Source organism: Pan paniscus, chromosome 1 (genome assembly GCF_029289425.2).
Source record: "Pan paniscus chromosome 1, NHGRI_mPanPan1-v2.0_pri, whole genome shotgun sequence".
NCBI classification, from domain to species: domain Eukaryota; kingdom Metazoa; phylum Chordata; class Mammalia; order Primates; family Hominidae; genus Pan; species Pan paniscus.
The window spans coordinates 53,125,718-53,147,772 of record NC_073249.2 but is presented as its reverse complement, the minus strand read 5'-3'; the positions used below and the strand labels follow the sequence as shown (position 1 = coordinate 53,147,772).

Genomic DNA, 22,055 nt, shown 5'->3' with positions numbered 1-22,055 from the left:
AAGGCTTCCAGATAGTTTCATTGTTACTCATCTGTTCTTTCCCTCATTCATTTTTCCATCACTTTAACTTCCACAAGTACTACTTAGTAATACTTGGTACAATGTGTGTTGCGTTTTTTTTTTTTCCTCTATTTTCAGGGTCCTAATTGTACTGTCTCTGTGGCTGAGTTCCTTTTTTGTGACTGGAACAATAACTGGCATTAGAAATTAGCTATTCAAATACTACACATTTCAAGAAAGTTGTGGAATTTCAACCCATGTTCTGATAGTATCTTGTTTTATCTCTAATTATGACATACTTGTTATTCTATCCAACTTCATGTGACTATCGTCTATTCTCCTATCTGCTTTTTACGGTTCTGGAATTTTCTTCTTGCTCTTTTCACTGTTAAGTTGTTTGTTTGTTTGTTTGTTTTGAGACAGGATCTCGCTTTGTTGCCTGAGACTGGAGTGCCCACGCTGGAGTGCAGTGGTGCGATCATAGTTCACTGCAGCTTCCAACACCTGGGCTCAAGCAATCCTCCTGCCTCAGCCTCCCACACCTAGCTAAATTTTTTTCTTTTCTTTTTTCTTTTTCTTTCTCAAATGCCTATTAAGTGTGACATAATCTCTATTCTGCTTTGTCTCTAGAGTTTGTTTCTTTAAACAATTATTTACTCTGTTTACAAAGGTATATATGTTACTTCTGAAATGATCTTTATTCTCATGTTATTTATAAAATAATTTGAATATTTCTTATTTTGAAAAGCTAATTAGATCATATCGTATATATGCATATAGAATTGACCCTTGACCAATATGTGCTTGAACTTCAGGGGTCTGCTTACTATGTGAATTTGTTTCAACTAAACTTGGGTCAAAAATACAGTATTGGTGGGTTGCAAAACTTAAGCATAGGAAAAACTGACTTTTTGTACATGCGGTTTCCACAAAGCCAAATGTAGAATTTAAGTATGTGCAGATTTTGGCCTGTGTGGGAGTCCTGGAATATATATCCCCTGTGTATACCAAAGCCAAAGGATGATTGAATAAATAGTATTACTCTAGATCAGTGAGAAGATAAGAAAGAAATTTAATGCAAAATACCTATTTTTGCTATTTCTGTTTTGTTCATTTGCTTTATTTTTTTCCAAATTGATTTTGTAACTTTGCTTTATAATATATTCTGATACCTACTAAGTTTAGAAGTAGGCTATTTAAAAAATAATATCTACTGTTTTTTATGCACAAAATAATTTTAGAAAAATAGAATAATTGAACAAAGAGACCAACTTTAGTCTACCAAAACAATCTGGCACAAATTTGATTAAGGATTTCCCAAATATATAATTTTATCATGATTTATTTCATTTGAATAAAAACACTTTTCAACTAACAGTTAAAAGATATATTGACATTGAAAATAAGTAATTAGTTCTATGTTTGTATGTCAATAATAAGTAATTAGCTTGGTGTTTGTATGTCAATAATGCCCCCTTAAAATTTGAAAGTGAAAAAATTAGGTAAATTAAGATTATTAAAATATTAAGTAACATTGATTTTTAGCTTTGACCAAAATTATATAACTATTTTCCTCAAATTATAGAAAACATTCCTACTCTTTACCAGTAGTTAAACGTATTCACACTCTTAATTCATGGGCTAAAAAAAAACTTGATTTTGTTTAGTATTATTCTTATTTTTTTGAGACAGGGAATCACTTTGTCACCCAGGCTGCAGCGTACTGGTGCAATCATGGCTCACTGCAGCCTCGACCTCCTGGGCTCAAGCAGTCCTCCCACCTAAGCATCCCAAGTAGCAGGGATTACAGCCACCTTGCTCAGGTAATTTTTTTTTTTTTTTTTTTTTTTTGAGATGGAGTCTTGCTCTGTCGCCCAGCCTGGAGTGCTGTGTCGCTATCTCGGCTCACTGCAAGCTCCGCCTCCCGGGTTCACGCCATTCTCCTGCCTCAGCCTCCCGAGTAGCTGGGACTACAGGCACCCACCACCAAGCCCGGCTATTTTTTTGTATTTGTAGTAGAGACGGCGTTTCACCGTGTTAGTGTTAGTCAGGATGGTCTGGATCTCCTGACCTCGTGATCTGGTGATCTGCCGGCCTTGGCCTCCCAAAGTGCTGGGATTACAGGCATGAGCCACCGCGCCCGGCCTGCTCAGGTAATTTTTAAAATTTTTTGTGGAGACAGGGTTTCACCACGTTGCCCAGGCTGGTCTTGAACTCCTGGGGTCTATTGATCCTCTTGACTTGACATGTCAAAGTGCTGGGATTATAAGCATGACCCACTGCATCCAGACTAAAACTAATTTTAAATTGTAAAATAAAGCCAAATGAATTAAAGCTTCACCAATGTAGTGTTTTGTAAACAAAATTAACTGGCAATTAAATGACTTGTAAACGTAAGATGAAGTATTCATTGTTTAAACTCAAATACTTAGATATGATGGCTTAGTCTACTCATTAATCTAGAATGAGAAAAATGAGATGGCTTTTTTTTTAGTTTTAAGATAAATCACATCTCAAAAAATGTTTCTGTGCCTTCAAATTTGTATGCGTCCTATTTGATAAGCCCATGCCCTATTTCCTTCAAGAATTGCCAATTTAAGTCAAGCAAATGTGGCCGTTGTACATACACGCTGAGAGTTTGACTACTTGGGCCAAAATAACTGTTTGTTGTCTACTTGAAGGTGGTTCAACTGAGCTTGAACATTAGATTGTTAGTCAATTCAGGCAAATAAAAGTTATGTCACAAGATATACCTAATTATTATTAGAACTCAGTGCAGTGAATCATTACCTTAAATACTTTTGCTATGGCATGAGTTGATAATGATGTAGGACAGCAAGCCCCCAAATTGGGTCTTAGCCTGGGAAGGTTCTTGGTTTTGTCCAGTAAAGAATTCAAGGGTGAGCCTGTGGTGTTAAACAGCAATTTTTGTTGAAGTGGCAGTGTATAGCAGCCTCAGAGGCACCGCTCCTTGCTAAGCAGGGCTACCCATAGGCAGTGTGCCCACAGTAGCAGCTCAGAGGCAGTTCTGCACTCATATTTATATGCACTTTTAATTATATGGAAATTAAGAGGTAGTTAATGCTGAAATTGCCAGGAGGAGGATGGTAACTTCCGGTTATTGGGTCATTGCTGTGGAAAGGGCCTGTAACTTCTGGGTGTTGCCATGGTAATGGTAAACTGTCATAGCACACTGGTCTGTGTGTCTTCTTTACAGGGAGGGGCTTCCACTCAGACCTGTTTTGGATAATCCTCAATTTGGTCCAGTGTCCAAGTCCCATCTCCTATCTCAATAATACTCAATACAATAATGGTTAGAACAAAAGCAGACAGGAAAGTGTATCTGAAGTGAGAAGACCTAGACATTAATGAAAATTCTTCCACGAACTATGAAAAACATTGTTCTTCAATTGTGGGGAGCTTACATTTTGACGTGGGGAGATAGAGAGAAAACCTAATGAACAAAAATAGTTATAGCATTGTGAACAATTTTGTGAAGGAGGTAAAGTAGGGCCTAAGAGAAAATAGAGATGGGGATGGTAGTATGTAGAGACATTAGGTGGGCTTGGTCTTGGGGACTAGAATGAGTGGATCACTTTGAGGACAGAACATTTGAGTAGAGGCCTGAAAGATGAGACAAAGCCAGTCATCAGAAATCTGTCGTAAAATTATTCTAAGAGGAGGAAATAACCTGTGTAAAGGATCTAAGAGAAAAAATAAGTTTGAAATGCTCAACAAAATATAAACAAATAAATCAGCGTGACTTTGCACAATAAATACATGGGAGATTTAACTTGATGAGATCCGAGAAAGTGGCAAGAGCCAGAAAAGGGGTTCCCAAACCAAGGGAAGGAGTTAGCAATGCTGGATAAGTAAAAAGTGAAGTCATAGAAGAATTTTAATCACAGGAATGACATGACCAGATTTGCAAGAATCACTTGTCACTCTGTGAATAGACTGAAGTAACAGGAGAGTAGAGGACTGGAGGCTAGTTAGCAGGCAAGTTTCATGACCAAAGTGACAGATGATGATCTGAACTAAGATTTTGAAGATGGTAGTAGGAGCAAGGGAAAATAGAACAGGGGCGGCCATATCTTTTTCTTACAAGCAGAATCAAAAGATGCCATTTAACATTGATGGAAAAAGCACCAGAATTTTAAGTACTATTTGAAGAGAAAAGGTAATCAATATGATAATTCTTTATATATAGTAAACATATTCACAGAGTAAATATTGTGAGAAGTTGGTAGGAAGATTTTGTGGAAGAGATGTATCCTTGTTTTCTACATCTGGTTGTTAAAAGCAATGAACTATATTTGGAAATCAAGAATTAGGGGCACAAACGTATCACCTGGAAATATAATAATAACCAGAAGGGAAAGCATTTACTTCTCACTAGGAAGTGAGCGGGCTAAACTTTTTTTGTGTTAATGGATTACTTTAGTTATTTATTTTTTCCAATAACCTGAACATCATCAAATGGATCTAAATTTTCAAAGTGAAAAACAAACATATCAGCTTATAATTAATCAGTTTTCCTTTTGTGCGGAAGGGGCCGGGGATTGTGTTGTTATGATAGAGTATTAGCACCATCTAGTGGAGTAGAATATGTTTACTTAAATTATAAACATTGAAATAGTGCAATGTGGAATCACATATTATATGAGTTCACTAATACAAATTTGCAAAAAGTTCAAGGGAAAATTAGTGCCCATAAAAACTTTCACAAGCTTTTTTTTATTTTGTAAAATATAATTTTATATGGTGTTTTCTTTCTTATGAAATATTGCAAAATGTTTTCACATGGATTTGTTCCACCATGTTAATGGGCACTTCTAAAACTTTTTTCTTTGGGCTGCTACAACAAAATATTATTAACTGCCTAGCGTATAAACAACAGGAATGTATTTCTTACACTTCTGAATGCTAGAAAGTCTAACAGCAAGATAGTACCAGCAGATTCAGTGTTTGGTGAGGGTCTGCTCTCTGGTTCATAGACAGTGCCTTTTGGCTGTGTCCTCCAATGATGAAAGGGACAAGGCAGCTCTGTGGTGCCTCTTCTATAAAGGCACACATCCCAAATCATGACAGCTCCACCTTCACGACCTAATCACTTCCCAGTGTCCCCACCTCCTAATACTATCACATTGGTAATTAGGTTTAAACACATAAATTGGGGGTTGTGGGGAGGTTGCATGTATTCAGAGCATAGCGTACGCCTTCTTAACTTACTAAAGTCTCATAATAATTTATCACTCAGGATTCAATGCGGGAAGCTCAAGTAGAAGTAGAAGATTACCTATCTATCAGTCAATTAATTGATTGACATACCAATCTCCTATCTAGCTACTTAAAAAGAGGTTTTGTTTTGTTTGTTTTGTTTTGTTTTGTTTTTTAAATAAATTGCCTCAAGGAATTGTGAGCATGAGATAAGCAAGTCTGAAATCCACAGGGCAGGTAGTCAGAAAAGGAAGATTACAGACAGGATGGAACTCACAGGAAAGGAAGCTGCTTTCCACAGAATTCCCTCACTTTTTCAGAGGAGCCTCAGCCCTGTGTTTCAGACCTTTCAAATGATTTGATCTGGCCTATCTAGATTACCTAGAATGATCAGCTTGTTTAAAGTAAACTGATTGGGAGTGTATCTGGCAACATATTTTCTCACCAACATTTAGATTAGTTTGACTCAATAACTGGGAATGCTGACTTAAGCAAGATGACTTATTAAGAAAACTGTCACAGCTCATTAATACCTTTTGGTTTTTCTGGACACTGTGAAGAACTTAAAAGACATTAATTTTATTAATCCTTCTCACAGTTTATCTGCTATTGTCATGTGTTTTATGTATATGGGTGTATACACATACATGTTTGTATTTAAAACCATGTAAGGTAATATTTGTATTATTTTATAGTCAGTATTCATTTATATTTACTTGAACATTTACCATTTTCTTTGTTTTTCATTTCTTCTTTCATCCTAAGACCTTATATTTAGGATCAGTTTCAGTTTTCTGAAATATATCTTTTTTCTCTCCTTAATGTGTATTTATAGTGGCAAATTCTCTCAAATTTTATTAATCAGCCCGGGCACGGTGGCTCACTCCTGCAATCCCAGCATTTTGGGAGGCTAAGGTGGGTGGATTGCTTGAGCCCAGGAGTTTGAGACCAGCCTGGGCAAAACGGCAAAACCTCGTCTCTACAAAAAATACAAAAATTAGCTGGGAGAGGTAGTTTGTGACTGTAGTCACAGCTACTTGGGGGGCTGAGGCAGGGGACCACTTGAGCCCAGGGGGTCAGAGTCGCAGTGAGCTAAAATCACACCACTGCACTCCAGCCTGGGCAATAGAGATCTTGTCAAAAAAATAAAATAAAATAAATTTTATGAATCAAAACTTTATTCTCAAAAAATTATTTCTGTATATAGAATTCTATATAGATAGTTATTTCTTCCTGAAAATGGAAGTGATTAATACCTGCTGGCGTCTGCTATTGCTATTGAGAAGTCTTTGTAAATCTAACCATTACTGCTTTTAAATTAATATTTTTCTCTAACAAGGTTAAGATATTTTCCTTTGGTTTTCTGCATATTCCTTATGATGCATATAGGTGTATTTTTTTACTGCTTGGAATTTTTTAATTCTTGGATTTATTAATTGGTATGCTCCATTCATTTTTTAAAATTCTCTTCTAACATTGCTCCGGCTTTTCTATCCTCATTGACTCTTAGCTCATCTTGGGTATTTTCCACACATGTGTGTCTCCATGTTGCATCCTGTATTATTTCTTTTGACCTGCCCTCCTGTCCACGAATTCTTTTTACAACTGTGTTATCTGCTATTAAGCTGTCCATTGATGATTAAAATGGGTTTTTTCATTTTTAGAAATTATATTTGGTTCTTTTTAAAATCTGCTACTACTTTGTTATAATTTCTTTCCTCAGATATCATTAGTCAAACTTTTCTCTTACATTTAAACAACAGAATTAGTATTGTTGATTATAGTCCGTATATATTTATTCCAATATCAAATATCTATTTTGTTCCTTATGAAATTTATAGTAACTAGGTGCTTTTTCTCCCGTATAATGTCTTTGACATTTGTAATAATAATTTGGTGCTTAAGAAAAAAATCTTCCTCACATTAAAGTTACAACTTATCTTTTCTGGGTGGCTAGAAGAACTTTCAGTGTGAGACTATCTTAAGCCAAATTTGTGCTTTAAAATTCCTTGGTCCTCTAAGCAATTCAAAGCTGGGTTCCTGTAAGAAGAGTGTGGTTTACTTCCAGTTCTCCCTTATCCTGTGGGTGAATTCATTTAGGTTTCCAACTTTGAATTTTGTTGCTTTAGCCTAATAAGGCTATCAAAAAGCAAGCTTGTGTCTTCCCCAAATGGTGAATGCCCTCAGTGCAGAAAAAAATTGGCTGCCTGTTTTCCTTTCTGGGTTCTGATTATACCAAGATATGTTATGGTAATTCTTTACTGTCTTGTCAGTTTTCTAAATGCCTCTATGAAAGTATTTATTTCAAAACATATGTTTTCCTGTTTTTTTCCCCTTTTGTGACAGGGTCTCACCCTGTCTCTCGGCTGGAGTGCGGTGACATGATCATAGCTCACTGCATCCTTAAACTCCTGGGCTCAAGAGACCCTCCTGTCCCAGCCTCTCACATAGCTGGGACAACAAGTGTGTGCCACCATGGGTAACTAATTTGTTTCTTTAATTTTTTGTAGAGATGGGATCTTGCTATATTGCCCAGGGTGGTCTCAAACTCCTGGGCTCAAGGGGATTCTCCCGCCTCAGCCTCCCAAAATGTTGGGATTACAGGTGTGAGCCACCATGGCTGGCCACCTGGTTTTATTGTGTAGGTGTCCTAAGTGATAAGATTAATCTGAAATAATGAATCCCAAGGCACTGAAATTTTTTGTGAAATAGCCAGACAATAAATATTTTAGACTTCGTGTGCCATAATGTCTCGCTACTCAGCTCTTCTGTTGTAACATAAAAGGAGTCATAGACAATATATAACTATATGAGCATAGCTGTGTTCTACTAAAATTTTATTTACAAAACAAGCAGCGATTGGATTTGGCCCACAGGTTAGTTTTCTGGCCCCGACCTAATGTATCTCACTATAACAGAGAATATATACTGACTTTCCTTCTTACTATTATAAATTTTATGCACATAATTAAATATTACCAAAACCACAATTTTTAATTCAAATGGGTGTAGCATAATTTGACAATTTTCATAAATATTCTAATTATATCCATTATTAAAAATGCTGGAATAAACACTCTGTACCTAAATATTTCACAAAATCTTTAATTATTATTTGTTACTTTTAAAAACTTGAAATTATTTGTCAACTTATGTATGAGTACTTTTAAGATTCTTTATTGCTAAGTTGCTTTTTAGTGAAGTAATAGTCATTTATACTTCAGTTTTATTTAATAATAATATTTATATTACCTAATTTTCCAGCAAAATTGAATATCATCTCCTTTACATTTTTGTCTTAAAATTGGTCAAAAAATAATTTTCTTTTAATTTTTATCTCTTTTAATTATTGGTAATGGTCATGTTAATGCCTGTTCTTAAGTAAATGATCTATCCTACTCTAACATTTTTCTTTAGATAGTGTTTAGTGCTTTTGTTACTGCAAGAAGTGTTTGTGTTAAGAATAATTTTTCAGTTAAATTTTCTCTACATTTTGTATATATGATTTTTTCACAAATATAATTTTTAATTAAAAAAGTTTTAATGTGTATATGTTCTGTTTGCAAATTGCTTTATGCATTAAGCCTTCCTTTTTTGATATTTATTCATACTTTTTAATAAATATATTTATAAAATAAATATAATTATAGATAGATGGCACTAAGATAATAGTAAGTTAAAATGACATATCATCATATATAGCAGATAATTAAAAAATTATAAAAGAAAGAAACATATATGTATTTATTTTAAATTTGTTTAAACCTAACTCTTTAGTCTACCTGGCATTTGTGTGCATGTGTCTGTGCAAATAAAGTAAGGATTCAAATTTATCCCATTTCATTTCCAGTGGGTTTTATTTTTTATTTATTATTATTATATTTTTTTGAGACAGAGTTTCGCTCTTGTTGCCCAGGCTGGAGTGCAATGGCGCGATCTTGGGTTACTGCAATCTCCGCCTCTCAGGTTCAAGAGATTCTCCTGCCTCACGCCCCCACGTAGCTGGGATTACAGGCATGTGCCACAGCAGTTGGCTAATTTTGTATTTTTAGTAGAGACGGGGTTTCGACATGTTTGTCGGGCTAGTCTCGAACTCCTGACCTCAGGTGATCCACCCATCTCAGCCTCCCAAAGTGCTGGGAATATAGGCGTGAGCCACCGCACCCGGCCCCAGTGGATTTTAATTGCAAGACTGCCAGAGTGAGTTTCAATTTGAGGTAGTCCAAGTTTACACAGTACAATACACTTACCCATTGCCAAGGTTACTTGGCTTCAAGGAAAATACAGAATAAGGATAAAGGCAGTATGCACAAGAACAGCTTGATGGAGATTTCAGGCGCTGAAACTCAGCTTCTAATATCTTAACCCCCCCCCCAGGATAATTTTGCTGATGAAGGATGAAAGTTGATGCCAGTATAGGTCACATCCATGCCCGGTAACAACAGAATTGGGTATCCTTAGTTTAAATACTTTAGTTGTCACCTTGAACTTGGAGGGTGACTTATGTGATCATCACTATTATTTGCTGTTTTCTATTTTCTTTAGATTTCATTTAATGTTTTACTAGTTTCTTGAATTAGAAATTTGGATAATTGATTTCCAACAGTTTTTTATTTCTAATTCATTCGAGTTATATTTTTTTCTCTCTAATCAGTGCTTCAGCATCAGCCCACAAGTTTTAACATATATTTCCATTATTGTTTATTTCAAATCATATTCTAATTTATATTATATTTTTCTTTAACTCATGAGTTATTTATAAGTGTTGCTTGCCAGGTGCGGTGGCTCACGCCTGTAATCTCAGCACTTTGGGAGGCCAAGGTGGGCGGATCACTTTTGGGAGGCCGAGGTCAGGAGATTGAGACCATCCTGGCTAACACGGTGAAACACCGTTTCTACTAAAAATACAAAAAAACCAAAAAACAAAAAATAGCCGGGCATGGTGGCAGGTGCCTGTAGTCCCAGCTACTCAGGTGGCTGAGGCAGGAGAATGGCGTGAACCCAGGAGTGGAGGTTGTGGTGAGCTGAGATTGGGCACTCCAGCATGGGGGACAGAGCGAGACTCCGTCTCAAAAAAAAAAAAAAAAAAAAAAAGGGTTGCTTAACTTCAAAAATTTTGTGAATTTTCCACTTATTTTCTGTTAGCAATGTCCAGTGGTCAGGGAGTATACTTAGAGTGACTTTAATTTTTTGAAATTGGTAGAGATTTGCTTGGAATGAATATGCATCTTGCAATTGTTGAAGACAGTGTTTTATTAATATAAAAAACTTAATTTGGTTAATAATGTTGCTTATATCTTGTATATCCTTATTTTTCTATTTCTTTTCTATTGGATATTGGAAACAGTGTGCTTAAATCTCAAACTATGATGGTGGATTGCTTACTTCTTTTATTTCTGTTATATTTTGAAGATATATTAATAGTTTTATGCAAAGAGGCATGCTGGTAAATGTAAAACAACCAGCTCTTTTTTAAAAGGAAAGGGAACAACCATGATTTGTAAAATTTGCTGAGTTTCATGGTGTAAATTCTCACAATATGGTCAATTTCAAGTTACCAACGTGTCATCAGGAGACATTGTATTAGCAAAAGATGTGTATAATTGGCTCCTATGAGTCAGTATGAGCCAGCTCCAGCAAACACTGTTCAGACACATTTGCAATTATTACATCTTTCTGTTAAAGTAGCCTTTTTATTAATATGAAATGACTCTCTTTTTATCTAGTAATACTTTCTAACTTAAATTATCATTTGCTTGATATTAATACATCAATATCATTCTTACTTTGGTTGATACTTTTCTAGCATATTGGTTTTTATCATTTACTCTCAATTTATATGTACAATTTTATTAAAAGTAATCATCATATATTTGAGTTTTCTTTTATGCTTTTATCCAGTCAGACAATCTTTGTATGTTTAGTGTGGTGATGAATCCATTTACATTTAATGTAATTACTGATACAGTTCAGTTTAAGTCTAGCATATTGCTATTTATTTTTGCCTCATTTTTTCTTTCTTCTTTTCCTGCCTTCTCTTATTTTAATCAAATAGTCTTGACTATCTCATTACATCATGTATTCTAGTTATTTTATGCATCTCAATATTATTGGTTTAGTGGCTAACTTAGTAATTACAACAAAACATGCTTAAATTATTACAATTTATCCTAAATTAATATTTTTACCACATCAAGACTATGGGGAAAACATCACAACACTTTTACTTTCTTTACCTTTTCCTGACACTTTTGCTACTACTGTTTCATATTATACTCTTGAATTTATTAAAAACACTATTAAACATGGTCTATTGATTTAAACAGTCAAATCTCTTTTTTATTTGAGTAAAATATACATAGCATAGGGTTTATCATGTTTCAATAGCTTTTTTATTTACTCTTCTATTTATTTTCTTCAGTTCTGCTTATTCCTTTTTGTACTTCTTTGCTTATATTTTAGATCAGTTTCCTTCAGCCCAGAGAACTTTTTTAGTATTTTTCTAGAGTTGAGTCTGCTCTTGTTGAATTCTTTCTGCTTTTGTTTGCTTAAGAATGTGTTTCTATTCGCTTTCATTTTTGAAGTATATTTTCACCATTTATAGAGTTCTCTGCTGACTTTTAATTTTCAGCACTTTAGTAATGCTAAGACATATATATTCAGACTTCAGTATTTACTTCCACAGACTTGGCTGTTATTTTTACTATTCTCCTGGAAAAAAAATGTTTCCTCTGTCTGTGATATGGTTTGGCTCTGTGTCCCCACCCAAATCTCATCTTAAATTATAATCTCCATAATCATCACATGTCAAGGGAGGAACTCAGTGGGAGGTGACTGGATCATGGGGGTTGTTTGCCCCATGCTGTTCTCATGATAGTGAGTGAGTTCTTATGAGATTTAATGGTTTAAGCATCTGGCATTTCCCCAACTTGCACTTCTCTCTCCTGCTACCATATGAAGAAGGTCCTCTCTTCTTCTTCACCTTCCACTATGATTGTAAGTTTCCTGAAGCCTCCCCAACCATGTGAAAGTATGAATCAGTTTAAACTTCTTTTTTTATGAACTACCCAGTCTCAGGTAATTCTTTATAGCAGTGCAAAATGGACTAATACAGTAAATTAATACCAAGGTAGTAGGGCACTATTATAAAGATACCTCAAAATGTGGAAGTGACTTTGGAACTGGGTAATGGGCAGAGATTGGAACAGTTTGGAGGTCTCAAAAGAAGTCAGGAAGATGTGGGAAAGCTTGGAACTTCCTAGAGACTTGTTGAATGCTTTAGACCAAAATGCTGATAGTGATCTGGAATATGAAGTCCAGGCTGAGGTGGTCTCAGATGGGGACAAGGAACTTATTGGGAGCTGGAGCAAAGATCACTCTAACTGTGTTTTAGCAAAGAGATTGGCAACATTTTGCCCCTTCCCTAGAGATCTGTGGAACTTTGAACTTTGAGAAAGTTGGTCTGAAATTGGAACTTATGTTTAAAAGGGAAGCAGAGCATAAAAGTTTGGAAAATTTGCAGCCTGATGATGCAACAGAAATGAAACCCGAATTTTCTTGGGAAAAATGCAAGCCCACTGGAGAAATCTGTGTAAGGAATGAGGAGCCAAATGTTAATCACCATGACAAGGGAAAAATGTCTCCAGGGAATGTTAGTGATCTTTAAGGCAGCCTCTCCCATCACAGGCCCGGTTGCCTAGGAAGGAAAAATGGTTTTGCAGGCCTGGGCCCCACTGCTGTATGCAGTCTCAGGAGTTGGTGGCTTGCATCCTAGCTGCTCCAGCTGCAGCCATGTCTAAAAGGGGCCAACATACAGCTTGGGCCATTGCTTCAGAGAATGAAAGCCCTAAGCCTTGGCAGCTTCCACATGGTGTTGGTCCTGTGGGTACACAGAATACAAAACCTCCACCTAGATTCAGAAAATGTATAGAAGTGCTTAGATGTCCAGGCAGAGGTGTGCTGCAAGGGAGGAACCCTCATGGAGAACCTCTACTAGGGCAATGAGCAAGGGAAATGTAGGATTGGAGCCCCCACACAGAGGTCCCAGTGGGGCACTACCTAATGGAGCTGTGAGAAGAGGGCCACAGATCCTCCAGACCCCAGAATGGTAGATTCACTGACAGGTTGCACCTTGTGCCTGGAAAAGCCACAGAGACTCAATGCCAGCAGTGAAAGTAGCCAGGGCAGGGGGCCATACTTTGCAAAACCATTGGGGCAGGTCTGCCTAAGGCTGTGGGAGCTCACCTCTTGCATCAGTGTGACCTGAATGTGAGACATGGAATCAAACGGGACTGTTTTGGAACTTTGAGTTTTAATGACTTCCCTATTGGATTTCTGACTTTCATGGAGCCTTTGGTCCCTTTGTTTTAGCCAATTCATCCCATTTTGGATGGGAGCATTTACCCAATGCCTGTATTCCCATTGTATCTTGAAAATGACTAATTTGCTTTTGATTTTACAAGCTTATATGTGGAAGGGACTTGCCTTGTCTCAGATGAGACTTTGGACATGGACTTTAGGGTTAATGCTGTAGTGAGTTAAGACTTGGGGGGACTGTTGGGAAGGCATGATTGTATTTTGAAATGTGAGGTCATGAGATTTCGGAAAGGCAAGGGGCAGAATAATATGGTTAGGCTCTGTGTCCCCACCCAAATCTCATCTTAAATTGTAATCACCATAATCACTGTGTGTTGAGGGAAGGACCCAGTGGGACATGCTTGGATCATGGGGCAGTTTCTCCTATGCTGTTCTCATGATAGTGAGTGAGTTCTCATGAGGTTTGATGGTTTTATAAGCATCTGGCATTTCCCCTGTTTGCACTTCTGTCTCCTGCCATCATGTGAAGAGGTCTTTCCTTCCCCTTCCACCATGATTGTAACTTTCCTGAGGCCTCCCCAACCATGTGGAATTGTGAGTCAATTATATCTCTTTTCTTTATAAATTACCCAGTCTTGAGTATTTCTTCATAGCTGTGCAAAAATGGACTAATACAATCTGCTTTTAAGATTTTGCCTTTATCTTTGGTTTTCAGCAGAGTATCAGTATAGGTTTTCTTGGTATACAGCATTTTGGGGGTTTTTAGAAATTTTGATTTTGTGAGCTGATTTCTTTCATCAATTTTGGAAACCTTTGAGCTATTGTTTCTTCAAATATTGCCTATGTTCATTTTCTTCTCTATTGTTAGAATTCCAGTTAAACATGTTTTATAACTTGACTCTACACCACACATTTTTTTATACTCTGTTTTGTTTGTTGTTGTTTATACACTTTTGTCTTTCTATATTTCCTTTTGGTTATTTTTACATTAAACTTCCTCTAAGTTTAATAAGTTTGTATTGTGCTGTGTCCATTTGATTCTTAAAACCATCTGACAAGTTGTTATTTCTGATTTTTATGCAATTTTAAGATAGCACATGATTTATCATGAGTCAATTTTATTTTGAATATCTTTTTTAAATTTTTGTCTCTATATTTTCTATAGTTCCTTTAATGTTCCTAAAATAGCTGTTATAAAGACCTTAACACTAATTCTAACATCTGAATCTGAGTGTCTAGTTCTACTGAATATTTATTTTCTCTTTTTGTTCACAGTTGTTTTGCTTCTTTGTGTATCTTTTAATTTTTATTCAAAATCGTATTTTTAAACAAAAACATGTAATGACAAAAGTTTATATAACTTACTCTCATCAACAACATTGTTTGCTCTTTCTTGAGCCACTCAAAAATTTAACTCAGAGGGACCTGGGTAACACTTTTAGTTTGAGTCAGTCCCATTTCTGGTTTCTAGTCTTAAAGATTAAACCCTCTTGGGTTTTTAAAGTCAAGAATCTGGTTGGTTTCTTCTATCTCAAAAGACTAATACACACGCACACACACACATACACAGAGTATATACATATACACATATATATACATAAATATAAATATGTGTATATATATACTATATATGTGTGTACATATATTAGACTTTTGAGATAGAAGAAGCCAACACATATATATTATGTATGTGAGCATATGATATATATATAATAAAAGCCATTTATATATATGTTTGCTTTTCTGCTGTTTTGACTCTGCTCTTATATATATATAATCTTAAATGCTCATATATAAATGAAACAGCAGAAAAGTGAACATATATATAATAAGATCTTTTATTATATATAAATAATATATATATGTATACAACTTTTCTGCTGTTTTTACATCTGCTCTTAAATATCATCCAGAGTGACTTTCAAATATGGCATGTTTTGATGAGAATACTAGTTATGTATTTGAGTCAGATCCATTTTCTCATTGAGACTTTTTTTCTATGAGACAACGGGAAAGTCAGTCTTCCCGTATGAAGCTACCTAGACTCTAGCAAAGCAACCTGATTTGGCAAAGTTTCAGAATTTTTCATGCTAGATATAGCCTCCTTATGTTTGGTTCTTTCTTACCTCATCACCATTCTTCCATTCAGACTAAATAGAGGCCTGATCTTCAATCCATATCCAGAGCTGACAAACATAACCAGGTAAAAAATGGCCAGAGACCCTATATTTACTTGAAACAGGTCCTTCCTACTTGTGTTTTGTTCATTTAATCCTCTTTGCTCCCACAACTTACCTTTGAACATACACATGCACACACAATTTGTTGTTGTTCCAATTTGGAGTAGAAACATTGTTCTTTTCCATCCTATTCTATCTTATTTGGAGTGCCTGTATAATTCTGTATTAACTTATCATGCTTCATTTTTGCAAATATAATTTTTCTACCTGTAATGCATATTATACATCTCTTTGATTACTTATTTAATAACTGGCTTCCCTAATAGAATGGAAATGCTTTGAGAACAGATAGTTTGTTTCTTCATTGTTTTTTCTTTATAACTTAGAATAGTGCTCAATAAATATTTCCCAAATTAATGGAAGAATAGTAGAATGCTCTCCAGCAATTAAGAGTAATATAACAAAATATATCTATTGCTTTGCAAAGTTTTTTAGGTGTTTTTCCACAGTGAACATTCTTATAAAATTATGTAGATACAAATTTTATAAGGTGAAATGTATAGTTACACTACATGCATGTAATGTATGTTTACTCCATAGATATGGGGTTAGGAGAGAGAGAGAGAGAGAGAGAGAGAAATTTAGATAGACCTGTGACTGTCTAGGCGTTTTTAAAAGCAACAATTACCTAAATATACTGTACATTTAAATAGATACTTTATGCACTTATTTTGTTTTTATTGTTTGTAGATTGCAATGAACTTCCTCCAAGAAGAAATACAGAAATTCTGATAGGTTCCTGGTCTGACCAAACATATCCAGAAGGCACTCAGGCTATCTATAAATGCCGCCCTGGATATAGATCTCTTGGAAATATAATAATGGTATGCAGGAAGGGAGAATGGGTTGCTCTTAATCCATTAAGGAAATGTCAGAGTAAGTACTTAATACATTTGTGAAATTTATGAAAACTTTTAGGTGTAAAAATACTTAAGATTTAATATTGTAGCAATTATGCCTGAATTATATCACTATTGCCAGTCAAATACAAGATAATACATCATCTTTTTTTTTTTGTTTTGAGATGGAGTCTGGCTCTGTCACCTAGGCTGCAGTGCAGTGGCGCAATTTTGAGATGGAGTCTCCCTCTATCGCCTGGCTGGAGTGCAGTGGCGCTATCTCGGCTCACTGCAACCTCTGCCTCCCTGGTTCAAGCAATTCTCCTGCCTCAACTTCCCGAGTAGCTGGGACTATAGGCACGTGCCACCACGCCCGGCTAATTTTTGTATTTTTAGTAGAGATGGGGTTTCACCAATGCTGGACAGGCTGGTCTCGAACTCCTGGCCTCGTGATCCACCCACCTCGGCCTCCCAAGGTGCTGGGATTACAGGCGTGAGCCACCGTGCCCAGCCAATACATCATCATTTTCAAAAAGGGGTGGTCATCCTCCAAAATTAAAAAAGCAAGCATATAGTTTAAGTTCAATTATGAAATAATGTCTTTGCTATGTTTAATTTTCCTTATATTCAATCTGTCTTCTTATATAATATCAAATATACTTGTTCCCCCACTCCTACATAAAATATATTCCTTGCTATTACATACTAATTCATAACTTTTTTTTTTCGTTTTAGAAAGGCCCTGTGGACATCCTGGAGATACTCCCTTTGGTACTTTTACCCTCACAGGAGGAAATGTGTTTGAATATGGTGTAAAAGCTGTGTATACATGTAATGAGGGGTATGTAGTCCATAAGAAAAGAGGTTTATAATTAAGATAGTAAATAGGAACTGTACTACTTTATATATTTTTAAGGTTATTATATTTTTCTATGAGCATTTAAAAAAGTAATACACAAGTACCTGAAAGTTTAACTATGATGGAAATAATTAAATCTGGATACCATATTATCTCCTTAACATTGAAAAATTTAAACGAAGTATAACTTCTCTGATAGAGTATAATTATGGGAGAGTGGGAAAACAGTATGCACATATATAAGTATTCACCCAACAAGTCTTCACGACATTCTATTTTGTGCAGAGTATCATGGGAGTTCAATGTGTCAGGAACAATAGGAATTGTAACCAATTTATATTGTATGGTAACTGTTTTGACAGGTTTTATAAAATTTAAGGAAAGCAAGACTTTCACCTGCTTATAAGTTTTACTTACAACTAAGGTTACTTAATGTCCCAGGTCTACAAATTATTCTTACCACATGGACTAAAAATACTACTCTTTCAGAATCATTGACTCTGTTCCTTCTAACCAACTACTGGGTTTTCATTGCCAAAATCATCACTGTATATCCTCAGTGTTATTTTATCCCACTTATTCTCTGCTAGATCAAAAATTATTTTGAAGAAAAATTTATTTATGGGAAAACCAGGATTAGATCACTATAATCGTATACTTCATAAATATAAATGTAACCAAATATTACAAATGGAATAACATTATTATTTCCTCATTTTTTCCTTAATTTGAAGCAATAAAATATAATAGTTTAAAGCTTAGTCACTGGAGTAAGCCTGCCTTTCATAACTCTACCACTTAACATTTATGGGTATTTAAAAATATATCTCTTCGCTACCATTTCCTCTCCTACAAAACAGACACATTTTATGTGCATCATGGATTGGCAGGAAAAATAAATAAGACACACATCTGCAGCCCTTAGAAGAGACCTTGAGATATTGTAGATACCAAATAAGTATAATTTCTTATGAATTTATTGTCTCCTTAGTCACTACCCGAGGGAGGTTTTTCAAATACATTTTTAGCCCTTCAATCATTACTGCTGATCTTATCACACATAACCAAATAGGTTATAATATCCTGGGGCTGAATTTTTTAATTTGCTACCTTCCTCACCTCTGAAATATTTCTTTTATCACAGGCTTGTGTCCTCTCTTTAAGTTCAGCACTTGACTTGGCTAAGGAGATAAAAATGTATAGATCTGAAGCCTCTAGCAATGATTGCACATTTTGCACATGTCCCAGGGAACTCATATTCAAGTATAGCATTTTTAGATTCTAAGGGCAGGCTTGATGGGTTACTAAAATTACTTAAGTTCAACATTAGATGGCTTGGATGAGCAGATTTGACTCACTGGGTGTTCTCAGGAAAAAATCTCTACGATAGAGATGGAGAGATGGAGGCAAGTGCTAAAAGTAAATCACACACTAACAACTTTTGGCTGGCACTATCTTTATTATGTAGAAACCCTAAGGTGTTCAGAAAATATCAGAATCATGGAGGACAGAAATATGGTCTAAGACTGGAGGAGAGGGAAACATAAGGTTAGTTGTTGGTTACTATGGTATTTTTAGCTTTTGTTTTGGTGATAGTTCATGGAGCTTACTATATTATTGAATTTAGCTAATTAGATAATTCAATGAAAAATAAGAATACTTCGTATGAAACAATAATGAGTTTGTCATGAACCAAGGATTATGATTATTTTCAGTCCCTGCACCAAGAAGGAGAGAAAGATAAAGGGAGAGAGAGGTTAAGAGATGTTTCATCTATGAAAATTAGAGGAAGAAGATTAATGTTCTAGAGAACATTAAGAAATCTAAGACAGAGAGTGAAGGAGGAGGAGAAGGAGGAAGGAAAAACAAACAAGAAACAAGAAAATGCATATGCTGTTCATTTTCCTTAATATGGAGTTTCTGGACACTCAGAATGGCATCGAGTTTAAAACTGCATATAAACACACATTATCTCAACGTTCTGTTATTTTTGGGTTTTCAGGTATCAATTGCTAGGTGAGATTAATTACCGTGAATGTGACACAGATGGATGGACCAATGATATTCCTATATGTGAAGGTAGACATAAAATGTATTTACAAGTATATTGAAATAAATATCTAAGATTTTAAAAAATGTCTTACATTAAAATATCTTAAAGTCTCTATTAAATATTTTTTATTTAATGTTTTTTGTTTCTCATACAATGTAGAGTGGGAATCTAGTCTTTTTATTACTACATTCTTGGTGTTTCAAAAGCCAAAAACGAATGCAACCTGATCTGATCTAATAATTGAAGTATTAGACATTAAGGAATCTAAAACTGATTTTTATTTCCTTTTGGATTCTAATGACTAGAAACGCATATAAGCATCATTAGCTAAATAAAGACCAGAATTTTGCCTTTATTAATGAAGAAGAACTCACCCAGTAACCACCCAAATGCAGGGATCTATGGTAACAGCTGAAGTGGAGAACGTGATTGAGACCTCCCACTAAGGGAGGTTGCCTGTGGACTTACCTTTACTGAAATGAGGAATAAACTAAGGGCGAGCTCTGTTATTTCTCACTGGTCTGTAAAGCAAACAGTGAAAATGAGAAAATGTAGATCCTGTTTTCATGTTTTGAGCTAATAATCCAAATCTCTAGTCATTATGGAAATAAAAGAAATCAACCAGAGTAGTATTTCCTAATTCCACAGTGAGTGGCAAGTGGAGAGAGATACAGAAGAAATGTGATAATCATTCAAAAACTGTCAACTACAGAAAATAATGGAAGGTTTTTTCATCTATGAAAATTTGAGGAAGAAGATTAATGGTCTAGGGAACATCTACATTGGAATCACCTGGGATGCTTGTTAAAAACTAAAATCTTTGGTTACTAAAAAATGACCTACTGAATCAGTATCTTTGGGGTGAGCACGCAGGAAGATAGCCCTAAAATTTTTATTTTAACAAGCATCCTGAGTCATTCTATAGTACAATAAAGTTTGACCACAACTTTAGAGAAATTGGAAAATATTAAGTAGAATCAAAAGAACTACTCAAATTATTTTAAACACTGAGGTCGAAGAGGATGGAAAATTAACGATGATTTCTCTATTGAAGTTAATGTCATAAAGTTTGCTTTTACATCTTTTAGGAACACGGTGTTATATTATTCTAGGGCATAAATGAAAATGTATTTAATTATCTCAAGCTTTATATTTCTTAATTATTTAAAAATACTTGTTTGTTACTACAAAAATACAAGCTAGCATTGAAAGTAGTAATTTTCATTGTCCACTCCCATAGAAAAGAATCAGGAATAAACATTCCATTTGCTTGTTTCTTAGAGGAAAGTATCTCTAGCAAACAGGTATATCAAATGCTTCTAAAAATAATTTAAGTAATTTCCTCCAATCTTATCCTGAGGATGATTTTATACATACACATATTTTTCACAATAAACTTTTAAAATTCCATTAGAAAACATTACATGTATTTTCTTCAGTTGTGAAGTGTTTACCAGTGACAGCACCAGAGAATGGAAAAATTGTCAGTAGTGCAATGGAACCAGATCGGGAATACCGTTTTGGACAAGCAGTACGGTTTGTATGTAACTCAGGCTACAAGATTGAAGGAGATGAAGAAATGCATTGTTCAGACGATGGTTTTTGGAGTAAAGAGAAACCAAAGTGTGTGGGTAAGATACACTTACTGTTTTAGTATTTTTAGCTTTTTAAATGTAAATATACATTTAAAACATCGTTCATTCTAAGGAATATCAGCAATATTAACAATAGCTAATGTTTATTGAGCACTTACTATCTGCCTGTAATTGAGCTAAGTTCTTTGCATGCATCATTTCATTTTAACTTTCAAAAAACTCCATGATTTATTTACTCTTATCACTTTTATTTTATAATGGAAGAGACTGGTGCAAAGAAGTTAAATCACATGCCCTGGATTATCATGGCATAAAGAGTCAAGTTAGGATTTAAATGTAGGTTATCTGACACCAGAGTCCATGCTTTAACCATAACTCCATTGTAGTTGCCTCTTAGGCTGAAATAGAATGCTAAGTATTTCTGCTGCAAGCTGTAAGACTTATGGAATAGACATTTGTTTTTATTTTGAAAGCCAAAGATTCATTATGTATTTCCAGAGATACATTAGAATGACATTCGTTTTTGAATAACACTTTTAGGAAGCAGACCTATTTTATATTTGTACTGCAAGTTTACTATAAATGTTGCTGAATTGAACAGAATCCACTAAATAAATTGTTGCCTCTTAAAAAAAGTTTTATAGTAAACTGTAAGCCAGGATTTTTTTAGTCATAATACTGCCAACCTGTGCATCATGACCAATCAAAGATTTTGGCTTCTGTGATAAACATCGTGGTTGATTTGTTTAGTAGTACCATAGTTCAAGTTCATTTTACCAATAATTGTTTGGCAGAAGTTTCTGGCATATTTATATTTTAATATTATCTAAAATATCTAAATTATTTTTACTATTAAAGTCTGTTCTATCTTAGATACAGATAAAAGAATTTCTCTTCTTAAGAACACTTTGTAACAACAATAGTTCTTTATGT

At 35.0% G+C, this 22,055-nt stretch overlaps 1 protein-coding gene across 2 annotated transcripts in view; it reads left to right on the top strand.

Annotated features, from left to right (window-relative positions):
- The window catches only part of CFH (complement factor H), a 95,584-nt gene that overhangs the window by 4,536 nt on the left and 68,993 nt on the right, over window positions 1-22,055 (top strand). For both annotated transcript variants that reach the window (XM_034942976.4, XM_057301837.2), the window contains exons 2-5: window positions 16,467-16,652; window positions 17,351-17,456; window positions 19,477-19,553; window positions 20,967-21,158. In XM_034942976.4, the coding sequence (XP_034798867.1) occupies window positions 16,467-16,652; window positions 17,351-17,456; window positions 19,477-19,553; window positions 20,967-21,158 (561 nt within the window). The remainder of the gene's footprint in view (window positions 1-16,466; window positions 16,653-17,350; window positions 17,457-19,476; window positions 19,554-20,966; window positions 21,159-22,055) is intronic.